The sequence below is a fragment of the Hylobates moloch genome, unplaced genomic scaffold (genome assembly GCF_009828535.3).
Source record: "Hylobates moloch isolate HMO894 unplaced genomic scaffold, HMol_V3 SCAFFOLD_11, whole genome shotgun sequence".
Taxonomy (NCBI): Eukaryota; Metazoa; Chordata; class Mammalia; order Primates; family Hylobatidae; genus Hylobates; species Hylobates moloch.
In genome coordinates this window covers 78,241,465-78,260,255 of record NW_026652286.1, presented here as the reverse complement: position 1 = coordinate 78,260,255, position 18,791 = coordinate 78,241,465, and the positions used below count along the sequence as shown (strand labels likewise).

The 18,791-nt window shown below is 34.3% G+C and overlaps 1 protein-coding gene across 8 annotated transcripts in view; it reads right to left on the bottom strand.

Annotated features, from left to right (window-relative positions):
* Positions 1 to 18,791, bottom strand: part of GRIA4 (glutamate ionotropic receptor AMPA type subunit 4) — a 392,397-nt gene that overhangs the window by 233,337 nt on the left and 140,269 nt on the right. For all 8 annotated transcript variants that reach the window (XM_032167274.2, XM_032167270.2, XM_032167275.2 and 5 more), the window contains one exon: positions 6,417 to 6,656. In XM_032167274.2, coding sequence (XP_032023165.1) covers positions 6,417 to 6,656 — 240 coding nt within the window. The remainder of the gene's footprint in view (positions 1 to 6,416; positions 6,657 to 18,791) is intronic.

Below are 18,791 nucleotides of genomic sequence, written 5' to 3'. Positions count from 1 at the left end.
GAAGATGGATGACCCAGCTCAAGCACAGAGAACAAATTTACCCTTCCACCAAATTTTTGTTCTATTTAGGCCTTCAGTGGATTGGCTGATGCCCACCTACACTAGTAAGAACTATCTGCTCTACTCAGTCTACCACTTCAAGTGCTGAGCTCTGCTGGAGGCAGCCTCACAGACACATTCAGAAATAATGTTTTACTAGCTATCTAGGCATCCCTTAGCTCAGTCAAGTTGAAACATAAAATTAACTATCACAGCATCCATATCTGGTAAAAGAGAAGGAGAGACGTTCCCAGTGAGCCTGAAATCATGTTGCCTAGCTACTCATTACTCTAGGTTCCTAAGAAAGAAGGAGAAAATGGGAAATAAAAAAGAATATTTCTTATTCCAATGCAATAAGAAAATGGAGGAGAAGAGTATTGGAGTTGAGAACCCAAAAGGAAAATAGGAGAGTTCCCTGGAGTGATTTATAGAGATTTATTTTAGAAGGAAAAAAAGGCATGTCATTTAAAGGTGTTTCATTCCTCTTACTCTTTATTTGTTCCTTTTTCTGTTACCTGAATCTCAACTTTTTTTTTTTTGCAAGAGGATTAAAGGCAGTTTAAAAATAAAAGACATACATACACTAAAACCCAAAAAGTAGAAATAAAATAATAAGATCTATCTCTCCTCCTGCATAAACATACTACTCTTTCCATCCCCTCATCACCTTTTGCACTGGCGTTAGCATGCAATAGCAGGATATGTGTATTGTACCACCCAGGGCATTTTCCCCCAGGTTTCTGAAAATATGTTATGCAATATGTAGAATATAGTTTTGTAAAAAAATGCTAACAAGAAACAAAACAGACAAAAGGAAATGAGCCAAAGGAAAATTTTGTGCTCTATGCTTTGCCAAATATATCTCTCCTAGGAACAATTTACATAATATTACAAAATTTATTGAGATATTGGATACAAGATATTTAGGAACCTCTAAAATAATACCACAAGCTTTCATAGCAGTAATGTGAGCAAAACATTGAATATTAAGCATTAAAGAGAGTTAGGATTACGTAAAACAAGGTCATTGTCAGCCACTGCAGACTCTGGACGTGAGATCAAAATTGCTGGCCCTCATAACAGCTTTGAAAAATACCAGCAATGATCACTAGAAATTTTAAAAACGTTAGTATTCTGCTCATCTCTCCCTCAATCATAAATTCACCTTGTTACCTGGGGTGTTAGGAATGGCCATAAACACATCATAAACATTTAAAAATCTGGGCAATACACACAGGTAAAAAATAGACTCCTTTATTTCAAATGGGAAAATAACCATTGCTTATATTAAACATATTTAAATTGATGTCTTTTTTGCTCAAGGAATTGACATCATATTAATTCAGTTTGAAACAAAGTAAAGGTTTTCTATTACCAGAAAAACTGATTTTTAAAACATTTTCCAAATATTTTATTTAATTAGGTCTAAATCAAAAATGTTATCTTTCAGCCTGCTCAACATTTTTTTTGTGATAAGAAAATTGCATTTTAATTCAAGTAATACCTCTCTCAGTCAGTTTTTCATTTTGGCTGTTCTCTTAGCTATTTGATCTATTAAAATGTGACACCATTAATAAAAAATGAATTATATCATTAGTTATTAAGGCCCTAAAATTGTTTGATACCTATTGTCAAGCACTTCACTAGATTAATTCATTAATTCAATTGATATCCATAGCATGCCTCTCAGGGGTTACTTTGCTAGACAGAAAAAGGTGTAAATGTAATAAGAAACAGTGATTACTGAAGAAACACTTAAATTCTGGGGGAAGAAAAGATATGTAAACGTATACACAACACCATGTGAAAATTATTAGCAAAAGTGTCATGTGCAGGGTTGTCACTAAGTTTTTTTCTTCTGTAGTAAATTATGAGTCAATAAAAGATTTAAAAATTTCATTCATAGTGAAATGTATAATTTCATATGAGCTCGGTGGTTAGATGTGTTATATCGTCCAGTATGGTAGCCATGAGCCAAATGTGGCCATTTAAATTTAAATTTATTAAAATTATATAAAACTAAAAATTCAGTTTCTCAGTTGTATGTCACATTTTAAACCTGCAATAGCTTCATGTGGTGGAGATAACCATACTTGATAACTCAGATTACAGAACAATTCCATCATCACAGAAAGTTCTCTTGGGCAGTGTGGGTATGGTGGGACTAGTTTACTTATCAACTCAAATATCTTATTGAAGTTTGTAGTTAAGTGATGTTTTCTAATTGTTTTTCCCAAAAGAGGCAATGATCTTTCTGGAAAGCAGTTGTGTTCCAAATTAAAATTTTAAAATAGTAAGCTATATGTCAAAAGCAAGTTTCTCTGGTTGTTAAATAGTGTTGTGTGCTATTTTCTAATGAAGTCATAGCACTGAAGCTCATTATTAAATTCTCAGTACCTATTAAGGTGTCCAATACAAATTGAAAAATAAATATTTATTGAATGTTAAAAGAATAAATTGAATAAATGAATGAATGAATGCTTTTTTTTTTTCGTCTTTGAGAGGTAGTCAAATGAAAAGAAGCAGGTTTTCCTGCTGATAAGATTAGGTATGCCATGTGCTCTTTCTGTTTCTGTTCACCATTTCCAGGTAAGGAACAGAATATTTGAATTAAAAAATGGAATGAAATCTTAAAGATAATTTGAAAAGATCTTAAAGATAATGCAGTTAATGTTTTTTAAAAGCAGATACAGCCAAAAGGACAACATAGGCAAGTTCATACAGCTACTTAATAGCAGATCATAAGACCTCTAACATAGCAAATAGAGGATCATTCCTTTAATCGGAGTAATTCAACATAAAAACACTACTCCAAGGTATAGTAGAGTCAGCTCTTCTATTTTGAGAGAGTGTTTTGGCACTGTCGGGATTAAGATATCAGAATGACCGAGCGGCCCAACAAAATATCTTATTCCAAAATATAGATTTATGATGCATCAGAAAATAATGTTCCACTTAAGTTGGTAAAGAAATTCAGTCATTAAGGCAGTTACTTAAAATGGAAAAAAATATTTAGATAATCAGTTCATGATAACAGTACAGGAGGAAAGAAAAGTACCAAGATATACCAAAAAGTACCAAAATAAATAAGATAGTATTTTACTTACTATCTTATCTCTTTACACTTGGATTTTGTATATTATTTTAAAAATATTTTGATTTTAATGTTGATGTGCATAATTATTTGCAGTCTTCTTTTTTTCTCTTTATGATATGAAAATGTGAATTACTCTTGGCTGACTATGTTTATCATGAGTTAATCATCTGTTCATACCTCAGTTGGTGAGAGTGATACATAATTATAAGCACAGTATCTAAGAGGAAATAAATAGGGTTTATGATCTTAAACTTATAAAATGAGCATGACAATTTCTAAGGGAGAAAAAAAATTTTCTTCTGCTTTGAGAGTACTTAAGGTCAAGAATGTTGGGAAACATGATGTATCATGGCAAGGAAAGCCATCTGAACATCAAGAAACAGCCATTTTCCTGACATGTTATTTTTTGTTCTGGCAATTACTTCTTGAAATAAAGATGTCTGTTTTGAAGTTGAGTTGGATAATTACTATAAGAGACAATGCTAAGAACTAGTTATTCATTCCGAAGCAACAGTCTACGAGAACTAAGGAATTCTAGAAATTGCGTCAACTGGTTAGAAGCAGGACAGTTAAATTCTAGGATGACTAGATGCAAAAAGTAGGCTTTGGGCAGCAAGCCAGTAAGTAGGTTAAAGGCTTATAAGACACCACTATTAGAAGAAGTCATGGCAGTGCCATGATGAGTTTAAGACTCTGCAGGCAGAAAGTTAATGAGACAAAGAGTCTTTAAATAACCAAATATATGCCTGCTTATAGTAGAGAGATCTCATGGTATGCGGTAATGGGAATGACTCAAGGTTGGAGCATCTGACTTGCTATGCAGGAGGAAGGACCTTGGAAAGTGTAAATGGATAGAAAAGCAAAGTGCCACCTTAATCCCTGTTCTGTGTCCCCACCAATACGTGAATTACACCTATAACCCTCTCCTTGCCAGAGATGGATTTACACAGGGAGATAAGGAAAAAGTGAGACACAAGTTCCACTGGTATTTCCATGAGAACAAGTTGTAAAATAAACATCTTCTGCCCAAGGTGGAGAACTAAACTATGTCATAATGAACCACAGGTAGCAACATCTCATCTATACCCTGATATATATTTATTGACATTGTGATTCAATTTTCAGCGTCCTGTTGCTTAACGATTTTTCCAACAGTTAGAAATGAACAGAGTGATGTTTTTTTCTAATATGTAATTCATCCCCTAGGATGCTTTAGATTGTTAACTAATAACAAATAATATTAGGCAACATAAGTAGATTCCCATATTTCCAAATGAGAATTAAAGTATGCTGCAAACTTATAGAAAATATGATGATGATATTAAATTTGCTGAGCTTGTTTCTGTAAGGGAAATTTACCAAGAATACCAATAAAAATGATGTACTAGAAACACCATTCGTATGACATCTTAAATGATACCGTTCGCATCTAATTAAAACTGTAAATTTTAGTAATAAAGTTGAATTCATTTAATGGGTTTTCATCTTTGAATATAGGAAATTATACTTTGGATTCTGGAAGGTGGATTATATCTTCAAAAGTTTGAAAAAATATTTTGAAAATATTTAAGGATATTTATTATCCTTACTCATTTCATAGATAGAAAAGGCTATTTATTACCCTTACTCATTTCATAGATAGAATTCCATTCAAGAATATTCTTAAAATACTGCCTATTACAACCTTTATTTTAACTTATCTTTTCATAACTCTTAAACCTTAAGGAAAAAAGGACTGAAGACAGAATCCACAGGTGATCCCTTAATGCTTATTTTTAAATATAATATGTTGCTATGATTCTAGTCACTAAATAAAAAACAGAATTGAAAAACATGCATGGCAACTCCTTAAGTTGTTCCTCCAGCTGAAAAATAAAGCTATATCAACCATAGAACAAAATGTATGGATTGTTAATAATGCAATATGTGAGTTATTCACCTTGTCTCTCCCACACACAGGTGACATGGGATTACTTATTAATCTTTCAAAACTGGTAAAGTGAAAGGTTGCCAGTAAGCAGAAGTCTTATTGCCAAACCTCTATCATCATTGTCATGGCCCTTCAATTACTCACTTAGAGTTTTGTATTTCAAACTGAACATTATGGCTCAATTATTTTAATATGTTCCAAAACATTAACTCATTTGCCTTTGAAGTAAAGTAACATTTTCATGTTATAACTGAACCTGAAATACCACACAAATTTTTTAAAAAGTAGTTATTATGATATATGTATTTGGTCTTCCTCTCTGTTTCCTGACTTACTATTACTAAACCCCTTGGAATTTCTAGAGACAGAAGATTGTCTCTAGTGTGCTAATGAGATAACTGGTGGTTGGGGGCCCTTAGATAGCTCCAAGATGGGAGCTTGTTACCAAAAGACGAAGGCAGGATCACAGGGTTGAGACTTGTAGCCCCATATACCAACCTCTGGGGAGAAAGAGGGACATGAAAGTTAAGTTGGTCAATGGCCAATGATGTAATCAATTATGCCTACATAATGTAGCTTTCATAAAAACCCAAAGGACAGAGGTAGGAGGGCTTCCGGATGGCTGAACATGAGGAGATTCCTGGAGGGTGGCTCACCTGGGAAGGGCATGGAAGCCCCACACTCCTTTCCCCATGCCTCTCCCCATCCATTTCTTCTATTTGTCTGTTCTTCTGTATCCTCTGTAATATCCTTTATATGAAGGAGGAAATGAAAGTAAAGTGTTTTTCCTGAGCACTGAGATCTGCTCTTGCAAATCAATTGAACCCAAGGAGAAGGGTCACGGGAACCCCAATTTATAGCTGGCTGGCTTCCGAAGTGATGTTCAGTCTTGTGGGGGACTGAGCCTTCAACCTGTAGGATCTGAGGCTACATAACTCCAGGTAGATAATGTCAGGATTGAATGGAAGTAGATGTGTGCTCTGGAGGGTCGCTTAGCTGGCATATGAGAATAACCTCCACACATGTTGGTGACCAGAGGTCACAGAACTATTTTTTGTTGATTGTTGTGTGAGAGCAGGAAAAGCACTTTGGTTTGTTTTTCTTATTCACATAATTATCTTAATTTCAATGAAGTTACAGAGCATGGTTTGCTCATGAGTAACCTTGTGAATCTGAAACTCTTTTAACTAGAAATTTTCCCCAGAGTCAAGATAAAAATACACATCAACCATTTTCTGATTTTAGTGATGTTAGAGATCAAAACAATTTTCTAAAAAACCCAAGTCATATAAGGCCATTTCACATTGAAAATTAGAGTTTTGCTCTAATAGGTGAAGAAACTGGACTTACCCCTGTCTGTGTCATACAGGAAGACAAAACAGTTCCATTCGTAGTGATCCAGCAGACTCAAGAGTGCTCCTCGTAACGAAGGTCTTAGTTGCAGCACAAACTGGCTCTCCCCCTCAGTAGGGAAACTTGGCGTGATGAGGGAGATATGTAAGGCGCTGCAGAATGAGGTCAAGGTGTGTACCGACCTCTTATCATAGAGTCCAAAAATGGCAAATACTCCTCTAGAATACTGGGAACAGACTGAAACAAGAGGAAGAAAACACCACAAACTATTAGCACACTCAAATTGTTGACTTTGAAGTCTACATTCTAGAAAATTAAAAAAATAAAAATCACTGAATCATTGGATCTGTCAGGAATATAGGATAAAGAGTATAAGTGAAGTGTGCAATTAATTGCACCATCAATTAATGAATTCTTGAGCTTGTACTCAAAGCCTTACATTGAGTGAAGCTGGTCTGAATTAAAATTCTGCATTAAAAAACCAATTGGATTAAAGGGAAATTTGACTAAAATAAAAAAATATATGGCCTTCCATAAAAATGTGGCAAATCCTATGCTAGAGAACTTCAGGTGTGACAAATCCAAAATTATTTTCCGTATTTTTTTCCTATGTGCAAACATATAATAATATAAATCATGCTGCTATAAAGACACATGCACACGTATGTTTATTGCGGCACTATTCACAATAGCAAAGACTTGGAACCAACCCAAATGTCCAACAATGCTAGACTGGATTAAGAAAATGTGGCACATATACACCATGGAATACTATGCAGCCATAAAAAAGGATGAGTTCATATCCTTTGTAGGGACATGGATGAAACTGGAAAACATCATTCTCAGTAAACTATCGCAAGGACAAAAAACCAAACACCGCATGTTCTCACTCATAGGTGGGAATTGAACAATGAGAACTCATGGACACAGGAAGGGGAACATCACACTCCGGGGACTGTTGTGGGGTTGGGGGAGGGGGGAGGGACAGCATTAGGAGATATACCTAATGCTAAATGACGAGTTAATGGGTGCAGGAAATCAACGTGGCACATGGATACATATGTAACAAACCTGCACATTGTGCACATGTACCCTAAAACCTAAAGTATAATAAAAAATAAAAAAAATATATACGCTTGAAATTTTTGAGTATTAATTGAAAGAACATTTATAATACCTTTTGTCCTACTGCCTAAACTATAAGCATATATTTTGTATTCTTGAATTGGATTATAGTTTTCACTCCACCTAAATTGTTACTTTTTGTTTGCTTGCTGTGGCAATTTCATTTTAATCACAATCTTAGAGTCTCCTTGAATCATGTTTGAAAACAGACGTTAGGCTGCTAGAAAGTCATTCTTGGCATATCTGAGAGGTTTAATGAATTGGGGCCAGCTGCGCACATTCTAGGCAGGCCAAAAAGCAAAGACAAACCAATTCCAAAACCCAACAGAAGCAAGTCAAATAAAGTAAGAGGACCCCAGAGAAACAGGTATACGGCCTCATCTTGCCTTTCGAGGTCCGTGCTCCCAGTTGCTACAAAAACCATGAAGCAACATCGTAAATAGAAAAAGATTCTTCTCAAAATTCTTTTCCAATCATATTTTTTATCACTGTTTTAACATAACTGATTTCTGGTCTAAATTGGTGTGACTTTTTCCAATTTATATTTTAAGGGACAGAAACTCGCAAAAGAGGTACCATAAAGAAAGTCTATTTGAATTCCAAATTCTTGTGATTTATCATGTATGGCTAACAGTCCTATTTCTTCTTGGCTTATGTAGCTAGCTTAAGAAGTGTTTAGGTCTATAAAATTTTTATGTTTTCTGATTTTAGTTACTAATCTTACTTGCATTAGCTATGAATACATAATATGGCAAGAATTAAATGAGATTATGTAAAAGTGCTATGCTATAAGGACACAGAAGGTGATTAATAAGAGGCAGATTTTAACACAAATTTTCTATATGCATTTATGTTGTTAAATAGTTTTACTTTTTAATGAGAGAATAAAAGGCTTAGTGAATAAAATACTACAGTTGGATTCAAAACCAAGAAAGGAGGTATTCAGATTCTAAATAGAAATACCATTTATTTTGATAAATATTATATTAGGGTTTATAAAGAAATTCTATCAAAGAAGAACCATCAACTAATTCTATGCTCACCAAGGAACTAGAATTTGATCCTCTGAGACTGACCAACATGGAAGTCTTGCTCTGACAATGTGACTGGCTGTAATTTTCTTGCAAGATAAAAGGAAGATTCTAATTTAACCTTCAGGCATCTTAAGTTTAACTTAATTCAATTCTTATAACTTAAGTGATCTAATAAATCAAGTTGCTGCATCAGACCCTAATCTGTAAATGTTCCACCAAGGCTTTGGATGCAAGTATGTAAGTGGTCCACATTTAACACCAGTAGAACCTGGAGTTACTCAGCTCCTTCATGTTTTCATATTTTTTATTCTACTGATTTTCTTGCAAACTAAGGGCCAACTCTCAAGCTTTACATGATAAATAATATGGTTCAATTAATTTTTATTTCACTCTACTGAAAAAAATAAATTGAAGAGCTGTAGAATTCAAATCTAAGATCCTGGCTTTTAGTTTGGTGCTGAAACTCTACACAAATTTTAATACTTGTTCTAGAAAATGTAAACAAACAGGATTTACAAGTCGTGTACTTTAACTTATGCATATAATGAATATTTACATAATCTTTTAAAGTATGCCACTTGAAAACCATACGATTTTCAAGCTTTGGCTTCTAAATTATGTTTTTCTTGGAACCCCATAAATTCCATGGAAGTACTCATGTAGCTTTTTATGAAGACTTTTGCTGAGATAGCATTGGGTGGGCAATGCTGGACTCCTTTTCTTGGTATCCTTCCCTTCCACCCTCACAAAAATCCAAGAGCACTTCTGCTTTTCATCTATTTTAAATATTGAACAACTGACTGTATAAAATTTTATGTCCAAAGTGTACTACACTGAAAACTAAAGTTCAAAAACAACAATTGTACTATACATAAAGTCCATCTACTCTTTATTCCTATTATATTGTTTTCATTGTAATCATTATGACTTTTCACTATTCTGGTACTCACTATACTATTTAATATTTTAATTTATTATACTGGACCTCAACAAACAATATTTTCTGATATTTTATCGTCTTCTATCTGCTTTCGTTCATTTGCATCATCATACATATCTATTTATTCTCCTTTTCAAAGTTGTGTGTCATTCTTTCTCTATTCATATATACTTACTTTGAAACTATAGTCTCAGGCTGATAAATTTGCTTCTGATGTATTCTGTCACTTGCATTTTACTTTCCCTTTGCAAATTTATAGCTGTAGTCTTATTCTTTTAAACATTTATTTTTTCCTATTTTGTCTAGATTATAGGCTTGGCAAGTGAGGGTTATTGGGTTTTGTGTGTGTGAGGATAGATTGTCAGGCAAATATTCAATGTTACTATGTTGGTATGATACCTTGGGCAGTATTTTATTTGGTCCAATGATTCAAATTTTAAAATATAGTTATTTCCATATATAGTATTATAATCTAGCTTTGAAAACACTCTTGAATCAAAATTTTGCTTGGCTGAATCTTATGACATCTATTGTTGCTTAGCATACAAATAATTATTCAAACAATAAAACTTCTTAGATTATATAAATAAATTCAAACATAAATTAATGAAAGTAAACTAAGCTGAATTGAATGTTGAATGTGTTCAGAATACATAAAAGGGAAAAATGTAAATTTTTATGTTTTCATAAAATGGCAAAATAAACGGGAATTAATGCTTAGCCACTAAATACATGCAATGATATTAGATGGCTCTATATTTTAAGTATAAACACTAATCAGAATAAGACTTTCAATGAAATGCCATAATTTTAAGTACATGTTCTGTGTTCTGTTTCACTAACAAGATCACTTGGATTATGTGTTATATAAATAAAGACATACAATAAACACATGATACTACTCCATTTTTTACCTGATTGTGTCAACTAATTAAATATGTCTTCTCATTAGATTCATTCCAAATTTCATTCCAGATGCCACCTTCCAGATGCCACGTTAAGTCAAATGATTATATAATTTGTGAGGATTTGTAGTTCTATATCACATACAAATCAAAGGACATGGCCTTAGCTCAGTGTTTCTCAAGTTATGGGATATCAATCCAAGAGATGTGCTGAATTTTACTGACCATTGCAGTGTGGTGAGGAAGCGCACAGTTCTTTCTTCCATTTATGGCTCTTCTCTTTCTCCTGTATCTTCGGTTTTCCACCTCTTAAGAAGTTCCTCTAACTGCTTTTAAACAAGCTCAACTCTTTTCTTTTATAAAGCAAAGAACTTTCCTGACCTCATGCTTCCTATCTCTCTACTGTTTCACAGCCATATAGTTGAGGAGTCTTCTGCTCACACTCTTTTCAATTCATCTGGCTTCCGCATTTTCCAACCACCTAAACTAGTCTCTTCAACTCTGCTAGCAACTAACTACATCCTAAATCTTAGAGTTTAAGTTTTATCTTATTGGAATTCCTTGGTATGTTTGACACATTTGGACATTTCTTTCAAATGCTTCTTTGCCTTGCATTCCTAACACACAACTATGCTCTCTCTTGGCGTTTCTTAGTGTCTTTGAACACTTCTTACTCTGCTCCTTTAAGTTAGTGCACCTTAAAATTCTCTCTTGATCCGCCTTTTCATTCTAAATATATTTCCTAAGTGAAATCATCCAATTCTGTGGCTTTAATTACCATCTATGTTCTCATGATCCCCCAAACCGTACCACCCACTTCAAACGTTTCTCTTGAACTCCAGATTCATGTACCTAATTGTCTTTTGCCTCTTCTGCGCCTCAGTGAATTTTCTGAGAAATGGTTGCAATGGTTTTCTTCCTTTTTCACATTATCTTCTAGAACTTTGCTACTTCCCCATTCAGAATTGGAGTCTTTCCTCTCACTTGAACCTGGGTTGGCCTTTGAGACTGCCTTGACTATTAAAGTATCACAAAAGTGATTCTAGGGGCCGGGCGCAGTGGCTCATGCCTGTAATCTCAGCACTTTGGGAGGCCAAGGTGGGCAGATCACAAGATCAGGAGGTTGAGACCATCCCGGCCAACATGATGAAACCCCGTCTCTAATAAAAATACAAAAAAATTAGCAGGGTGTGGTGGCACCTGCCTGTAATCCCAGCTACTCGGGAGACTGAGGCAGGAGAATCATTGCATGAACCTGGGAGGTGCAGGTTGTAGTGAACCGAGATCGCGCCACTGCACTCCAGCCTGGGCAACAAGAGCAAAACTCCATCTCAAAAAAAAAAAAAAAAAAAAAAAATCACAAAAGTGATTCTATGTGACTTTTGAGAATACCATTCTCATTCTCTGGGGATAGACAACCTTTTTACTCAGCCACTATGCTGTGAGGAAGCCCAGGTGACATAATGAGGCCCACGTAGAAAGGAACCAATACCTCAGCCATAACTAAGTTCCAAGCTGACTGCCAGAACAAAGTTAACAGCACTAGAAATAATTAATCTTAAAAATGCCCTCGGTTAAACTGCCCCAGCCAATGCTGTATGAAGTAGAGATTAAGTCTTGCCCTAAATGTAAAATCATGAGCAGAAGAAATCACTGTTATTCTAAGCCATTCAGTTTGAGATAGTTTGTTATGCAATAATAACTAACAAGTAAAATATATGTGTACAGTACTTTGGAGTACTAAGGAGTGTGCCTACCCACAGTACGCACTCAATACATATTTTATAGACCTGTATATTAATAAATATTGTTTGAGGTATGTGCCAAAGTTTATTTTTTTCATTTCTTAATATTGAGCATTTTGGTTGAGCTTACTATTGAGCATTTTGGCTGTTTTTAATTTTTGGCAATGATAACATGCTCTTATAATAACCATTTTCATGTATATCTGGTTATTCATTAGGATATATTGCTGGAAGTGAAATTATAAAATAAGGGGTATGAATCTTTTTGGTTTTGATCAATATCACTAAATTTCTCTCCGCAAGTTTATACTAATACATATCTCTCCCAATAGTAAACTATCTACTAGCTTTGTCAACTTTTCTTAATTTTCTATATTCTATATTTATTCTTTCAGTTGTTGCTCTTGTTTTATATTCATACTTGACATAAAATTCAGATTTTAGTAAGTATCTCCATACTCCATCTGAATAATACATGGACATTTAAGCATTTTAACTTTAGACATTGCCCTCCTGTCTTACGTGTTACTGTTGTACAGTATTATAGTTCCACATGTGTTTAGTCATCTTAAACATTTCATTCCCTCTATCATATATTTCTATTGCCTAAAATCCTTGGTAATTTGACATTATTTTGTGTGTATTCTAATTTGTATTTAAAGTGGATTGTCAACATATTTGTTTTGTAATTTTGAATTGTGAACTAATTTTCAGCAAAGCTCTATTTGTGAGAATTTAAGAAGGCTGTTTTGGAGAAATATTTCTCCAAAGTGTTTTTGCATTTACTTATCCCCATTATTCCAATATGTGTTTGTAAGTGATGTACCTGTGTTTGTGTGTGTACATGTGTCTGTGAATTTCTACATTTATGAGTTCCTAGAAATTGCAGATAGTACAAATTTGAACAGAAAGTTCACTTGAGAGCAGATAAATACGTCAAAATTCTTATGGGAGTATGTTACTTTTTATGCAGAACTCAAGGGAAGCCAGGAAGTTTTTAGGATTACTCTTTGAGCCAGGGAACAGATTTTCTTTTCCTACGTCTACTTTCTCACTGATGCTGTAGCCTTTATGAATCCTCGTTTGTATGGTGATCTTATTTCCAGCTTTTTGCCAATTGTTGGTTCAAGGCCTTGAGAATCACTTTCCCATGTAAACCTCCCCAAGGGAAGCTACAGTACCTGCTCCTGTTGTCTAAATTTTTCTGTTTCTTAGTTCTGTCCCTTTGATATTTTATTTACTTTCCTGTAGACTCATTATACATTTGAAAAAGTTATCAGTTATAAAAATCTAATACTCCTAACTGTTCTTAATAATTACGCTAATGTTATAGAATCCATAATCTATGGAACTGGAGGTCTTTGCTGCCTTTGTTTGTAAGATGCTGTGGTCTAAGGTCAGAATTTTATCCAACTTTATGTTTGGCATAACCCTTAAAATATTTAACTTTTCTATGACTTGTCAATCCTGATAGTGCAGAAATTTCATTTTCAGCAAACTTTCCCTGATTCTTTTAAACTGAATTAACAACCTTTCCTCTTTTTTGCCATAATACTCTGTGCACTTCTAACAAAAAAAAACCTGAATTTTCATAACAATATTTGTTGTAATTATTTTTGATGTTGCCTATCTCTAACAACAGCCATGATTTTCTTGAGATTCTTATCTAATATTCCCAAGGGCTATATTTTCTGAATGAACAAGTAAATTAAAAAATCACAATAATATTTTTAGGAACAGTATCATTTTATATGATCTCATATATTATAATTGTCTCAGAATATTTATTACTTCATAACTAGGATATTGTAATAATATTGTAATACAATTACTTGTCTTTTTCCTACCTACAATACACACACACACACACACATGCATGCAAACACAGATATATAATTATTATTAGACATGTAGCAAACACATCATATAAGTGTTTATGAAAATATTATATTTATAGCAATAATTGTTGGGTAGTATTAATAAAAAATCTCTGCTAATATTGGAAGAGGGAAATGTATTAATTTTAGTTACAGAAACAGGATGTGTTGAGTCAGTAAATTCATAGAAAAAAGAATAGTCAGCAGAACATTGAGGAGAAGCAGGCAAGCTAAAATAGAGGAGGCTACAAAATGTTTACATTCTTAAGCACATCAGTGAGATAAGCTAAGAACAAGGTTAAAACCAGGCTAAGCAAGACAAAAGTCTTAATATAGACTGAATTCCACAAGTCCCACTCCTGACTGCCTTGATTACAAAAGTCCTCCTCATATTAGTGATATTTTACTAACACAAATAATGTAAATGGTAACTAGAACAACATATGAACTAGATAGAAACTATATTTTACAGATAAAACTAAAAAGTCATTTGAGACAACTTTGTACAACAGATAGAGGTAAACTTATGAGGATTGTGAATTAATGTCATTGTTCTGGGTATGTTGGCTTAGAACTGCATTTCTGTGTTTCTTCTTTTTCTGGACTAGTCAGTGTAGATATGGTAGATGTTTTGTGTTTTTCTGCCACTTTACCTCTTCTACAAAGTGGCCATTACTACATGAATGGAAACTCAAGAACTAAACACATTCTCCTGCTCCAGTTTGGCAAACTCAACTTGTTAGCTTTGTGAAAGTCTGCTGCCTTGAGTAATAATCTTCCTAGCCCTTGTTGCTACCAAGAAGAGTTAGAGTAGGTAGACAGAAGATTTAAAAACAAACAATGATACGAACAAACGTATTACTTAACATAGATGTTTCATAAAGAACTTTATAAAGAACTTTAACATATGTAACCTCATTTATTACTATCATTATTATTATTTTATTGTTACTATTATTCACATTTTGGAAAAAATGTTAGTTATTAGCACAAGAAAAGAGAGATTACAGAAATTTATCTAACATTTCAAAAGTGTCTCTTCAGAGTTTCTATTTTCTTCTTATTTAGTCCACTAGATTAGAGCATAGGACTTAAAAAATGTTTTTCATGTATTAAAAGGTTTACCTATTCCCTTTTTGAAATGTACTGTATCCATAGTAACAGAAACATGATTGGAACCTGCAGCTGGAAAATGTTATTATGAAGGAATCAATAAAAACTAGAAGCACTATAAGAAAGTTGACCCTAAATTAATAGTGTTAACACATAACATGTGATTACACTGGGCCTGGGAAATGGGAAGAGAGCAGAACGGAAAAGAAAAAGCTGCTAAAACTCTTTGACTTGTCTTTAATATTATCCAATTTGTATGTGATGTATAAGGTGCATTTGTCTAAGTGTCATCATTTTCTGAGCTAAAGTAACAGAAGCTAAAAGTTTTTATAGTACATCTTGCAGCAGAGGTCACCACCGTGAAGTCTTGGGTCTAGAGGAGATGAGCCTTATTTGACAGCTACATTTTTTCCCCAATTGAATATGAATGCTTTGAGGTGAGGTATGTATTCCTCAGCAAACTGCAAGCCTTACCACTCCGTATTACTACTACTATGATACTTCAAGTATTTATGTTAACTTCCTAGCCTTGTAAATATCAGAACTTGGATAACTAATCTATGCATTTTTCAATATGAATATAACTGTTTCTTGGTTTGGGGCAAATTGTTTAAGGTTGTATCAAAAGTGTGCTTATTAGTGTTTTCTCCTTCTATAGTAGAAAGCATGCACTGCCAAAAAAAAAAAAAAAAGGTGGATTTAACACTACCACTCATTCCTTTATTAAAAAATGTTTATATACTGCCTAGTTTATTTCAGTCACTGTGTTAAACACTTCAAAGAAAATACAAAATAGTATTCCCACTAAGATGAGTTTCACAGTCTAGTGGACAAGACAGGGCTCTAAACTGATAATCCAAGATGGTGAATATAATAAGGAAGAGTCAGAGGGAATTGGGAAGCACAGGGAAGAGGTAATTCTCAGAGGGTGGAGTGGAGGGAAGACTGACTGGAGGAAATCCTACCTGTCTGTGGAAGTTAGGCTGAAGAATAGTAATTAAAGACATACAAACCAGTAAGTAGGCTATTGTAGTAGGCCAAGAAAGAGGTCATAAAAGGGTAAATTAAAGCAGATGTGGTAGGCATACAATGTAGAGGTCAGATTTTGGAAGTATTTAGGAGATAAATAGGCAGAATCTAATAAATTATTGAATGAGGAGGACGAAGAAGAGGGAGGAGAAGGAGAGAAGACTGAAAGATGACTTCTTGTTTGTATCTTGAATGAATGAATGCATAGCAGTGCTATCACCTTGGGTGATAGCTTGGATAGCTTGGAAAGATTTTTCTTGGGTACTATGGGAGAAGTACAGTTTTATAATACACAGAAAACACTGGATTCCATTTTGGACATGTTGAGTTTGAGGTGCCAGGTGTCTAGCTGGTAGTTGCATATAAGAAAATGAAGTGGAGCAAGAAGAAATGGTTTAAATATGTAGATTTTGAAGGAAATGACTGTGAAAGTCAACATGAGATTCTACAGGAACAATATGCAGTGAAAAACTCTTGTCTGATGATACAAATATGGAAAACAATTCATTTCAAAAATAATAGCAGATATTATTGGAGGAATAGGAGATCTGGCAGATGAAGTCAGAGAGGGTAGAATTTTTCAAGAAGTGAATTCTCAAAAGTATCAAATAATATAGAGAAAGATTTTTTAGGTTTGCATTTGAGGATTTATTTTTAGAGGCCCCTGAGTTGTCTGGGAGACTTTATCAAGTTGTTGTTAACATTTTAATGGTTATTTTAAAGTAGTGTAAGCATATGCTGAATCATCTAGACGACCTCCCTGAAATAGAGAAATGCCTTGGGATTTCAGTGCCTGTACTTCTATTTTTGAATGAAATCACATTAAAATACCTCAGGGATAAATGATACCTAGAAATGTTAGGTAAACAAATGCACACCAACTGCTTGAACAAAAACATAGTGATAAGAAAATAGAGGCCTTATATGTGTACCCAGTTTAGGCACACAGAACATAAAAATCTGAGGGCTCATGCCGGTAATCCCAGAACTTTGGGAGGCTGAGATGGGTGGATCACATGAGGCCAGGAGTCCGAGACCAGCCTGGCCAACATGATGAAACCCTGTCTCTACTAAAAATACAAAAATTAGCCAGATATGGCAGCAGGCGCCTGTGATCCCAACTACTCAGGAGGCTGAGGCAGGAGAATTGCTTGAACCCAGGAGGTTGAGGTTGCTGTGAGCTGAGCTCTCACCACTGCACTCCAGCTTGGGTGACAGAACACAAAAAACTGATTTTTTGGGTTCACCATTCCAGTAACAACTGTGTTAGATACCAATAAAATGTGGGCTTTGGTAATTATGTAATGCTAAATGTATCTGCAAAGGAATATGACTTTAAAGGGTATCAAGAGAGGCTATATATATACACATACACACACACACACACATATATGTATATATATACCCACACTTGTATATATATACACACGTATATATATGTGTGTGTGTATAAATATGTTTGATAAGAGAAATTTGAGCTTGTTTCCAAGTTAAGGGAATGGAGTCAGTAGAGAGCAAGATAGGATACAGAAGAGATAAGGGATACTAATTAAATGAGGCTCCAGAAAGATAGAATACATGGGGTCAAGGACAGATATAAGGTTGGCCTTGAATGAGATGTGCAGGTGCATGGGTGGGAAGACACTTCATTTCATAGATTTCATAAATCAAAGATTAGGTAAGATATGTGTAGGGGTTTAAAGCTCTATAGTTGCACTGATTTACAAGGGAAGGTTGCAAATCAGTGAGATTTGAAAAGGGGGTTTGAAAGTAGTACAAGTTTCAAATTGTTTCAGAGGGCTGGAGAAAAAATTAACCAAGAATACATGAAGTAGCTTATAAACTGTTATGATAAGGAACTAGGCTTATTTTATTTACAGCTGTGTCCAATACTACATATGTAACACACTAACTGCCACATGATAAATGCCACATAAAACCCTACTGAATGAATAACAAAACAAGCAAAGTGAATGAATTTTTTTTATGATGAACACACCTAAAATCTACTCTCAGCATATTTTCAGTATATAATACAATATTATCAACTATAGTCCTCATGCCATACGACTTATTCATCCTACATAACTGCAAGTTTGTACCCTTTGACCTGCTTCTCCCCATTTTGTCCTCCTTCCTGTGCCTGGTAACCACCATTCTTGGTTCTGTAAATAACCATTTCACTATGTATCAAAAAATCATGTTATATATCTTAAACATACACAATAAAAGTAAATTAAACACACAAATGATTGGATAAATATTGACAGACCTTAAACTGTGAACTGGGAGTGGCCACAATTTAAAAATGTATGACTCTTCAGGCACAGATAAGGCTGGTGACCAAAGGGAATAATTATGAGGAGTTGATTTCTAGAAGTTTGCCACTTCCCTTCTTGGAACACACTCCTCTCTTGGCTTCCACAACAAGCATACTTTCCGGAGTTCCCTCTTACCTGACAGCTTATCCCATGTTTCCTCCTCTTGCATTTCCCACTTGACCCATTTTAAAATATCGAAATAGCACTTCTTCTACAATGTTTCTTTAGATAATCTAATCCATTTCTATACCTTCAACTATTACTCATGTTCCAAAGCTTCCAT